We start from the raw sequence: 2,333 nt of genomic DNA, 5'->3' as shown, positions 1-2,333 counted from the left end.
GTGCTTTAAACTGTTTTAATTGAGTGCTTGGTTTTACGATGATCGCTTGTCGGATGGTTTTTAGTTGCCCTTCAAGGCTAGAGCTGATTGGTTTTTAGATGCATTCTCTTCTAATTCATATTGTCAGCCTCCTTGGGTCATAGAGAAGAAAAGGCCAGATATCAAATCCGGTCTTAAGAAATATTAAAGCAAATTTGGAACTGGGGAAAAAAAATCTGTGTGAGCTGCCTGGTGAGAATCTTCCCTAAAAGATGAAGTCTAGATCTGCAGTTTCTTTTCTTATCTTCTTTTTTTTAAAGTGGCTTGGTTTGTATATTGTCTATTTTTAAAAGTGTGCCGTGGAGCTCTGTGGCAAAGAAATATAAGCTGTGTGTGACTTAGGTATTTGTCAGTGTGTGGTATGGACTCCAAGTTTCAGAAGCTCCAGACAATATGGTCAGTGATCAGGGATTCTGGGAGTTGTAGTCCAAAACATCCAGAGGGTGCTGACTCAACCACCCCTGGTCTAGTGAATAAGGCCCTTGTGAGGAACTTGGCTTTAGTAGGACTTCCATGGGCTTCCTCACCAGTTGTGCATCCCATCCATTGTCCCTTTTTATCTCTCACCAGATGAGGAATGTTCCACCACAGAGCATCCTTACAAGAAGCCCTACATGGAAACATCTCCTCCGGAGGATGACGCGTTCTACCGCTCCAGCTACGCTCAGCAGCAGGGACTGAATGCCAGCACATACAGGACTGAGTCTGCTCAACGCCAAGCCTGTATGTACGCCAGCTCTGCCCCAGCCACAGAGCCGGTGCCCAGTCTGGAGGACATCAGTTGCAACACGTGGCCTCCTGTGCCGTCCTACAGTAGCTGCACCGTGACTACCATGCAACCCATGGACAGGCTGCCCTACCAACACTTCTCAGCTCACTTCACCTCTGGCCCCTTGATGCCCCGGCTTGCCGCTGCCGTCGCCAACCATACCTCACCTCAGATCGGGGACACGCACGCCATGTTCCAGCACCAAACTGCCGTTCCTCACCAGCCCATTGTCCGGCAATGTGGACCTCAGACCGGCATCCAGTCACCGCCCAGTGGCTTACAACCGGCCGAGTTCCTTTATTCCCATGGGGTGCCCCGAACCCTGTCTCCTCACCAGTACCATTCTGTCCATGGGGTGGGCATGGTGCCAGAATGGAACGAGAACAGCTAACCAGGCAATGCGGGAGCAACGTCGGATGGATGGATGGGTGGGAACATCCCCGCAGAATGAGGCATGTTTTTTGGCCAGACTTGTTTAACTGAATGTTCATATATTAAAAAAGAAGCACTCTAGAGATGGACAGTGTCCTATCTTGGGGCGGGGGGCAGACCATGGTATTGTATTCCCCCTGCTTTTTTTTCTCGAGGCCATCGATCAACTGATCCATGCCCCCCCCCCCCCGACACACATGCGCACGCACACACACCTGGCCACTATGGTCGCACCCGGACGTAGCCGCACAGATTTTGCATTGCTGCTCCCACCACCTTGTGACCTCCTACCCCTGGGTTTTACTTTGGTTTTCCGGTGAAACACAGGCATTGGGCCACCTTTCTCAACACAAGGAGAGTGCTTTGGAGAAAACAACGACATCAGCGACAACACTAGAATAAGTTGTGGGGTTTTTTTCTTCCTCCCCTTTCTTTTTTTTTTTTTTTTTTTTTTTTGGTGTTGATAATGACATTGTTATATAATAAATAATAATATATATCTATATCTATATCTATATTCTTTGGAGGCTCTCAGAAAGAAACAAAAACAGAGACTTGAAAAGGGTAAGACTGAGGGCGAAAGGTGTGCAAGGCTTCAGTTCTGCTCCTTCCACAGATTTGGTACCTACCTCTGACAGGCGTTTCTAGCTCAGTACGTTTTTGGTTCGACTCCATGGGTTGCCCTTGCCATTTGGTGATGTGCCAAATGCTGGAAAACAGCAGGGCAAAATTATTCCCAGCAAAGGAGCCTCGGCGTTTGTGTGTCTCCCATCCCCGTCCCCGGTTTTTCCTGTTCTCTTTCACTAAAGATGCTTACCGGGATGTTCAGCGGAAGATGCCAAAGTTGGTGGTCAGGTGTTGCAGGAGAATGTTGGGTATAGTATTGTAAATTGCTGTCATAATTTTTCTTGTCCCCGAAGAAGGGCGAGAAATATTTTTAATGTTCTCCCCACATGTGAAGTGCAAGATAATTCAAATGTCTCATTTCTCAGGGCAGAGCTCATTCATTCCATTTGAAATTGGATGTCCTGGATGTTCTTTTGCTTTATTGCTTCAGTGCTAAGTTAAGGAGTTAAACAGCGGGGGTGAAAGT

The 2,333-nt window shown here is 47.7% G+C and overlaps 1 protein-coding gene across 1 annotated transcript in view; it reads left to right on the top strand.

Moving 5' to 3' along the window:
- Positions 1-1,661, top strand: part of TBX5 (T-box transcription factor 5) — an 80,819-nt gene extending 79,158 nt beyond the window's left edge. The window contains 1 exon segment of the mRNA XM_042441502.1: positions 610-1,661. Coding sequence (XP_042297436.1) covers positions 610-1,199 — 590 coding nt within the window. The 3' untranslated portion in view covers positions 1,200-1,661.
- The last annotated feature ends 672 nt before the right edge of the window (positions 1,662-2,333 follow it).

The sequence above is a fragment of the Sceloporus undulatus genome, chromosome 10 (genome assembly GCF_019175285.1).
Source record: "Sceloporus undulatus isolate JIND9_A2432 ecotype Alabama chromosome 10, SceUnd_v1.1, whole genome shotgun sequence".
NCBI classification, from domain to species: Eukaryota; Metazoa; Chordata; class Lepidosauria; order Squamata; family Phrynosomatidae; genus Sceloporus; species Sceloporus undulatus.
Note: the sequence above shows the minus strand (reverse complement) of the source record. Positions and strands in the feature narration are given on the sequence as shown.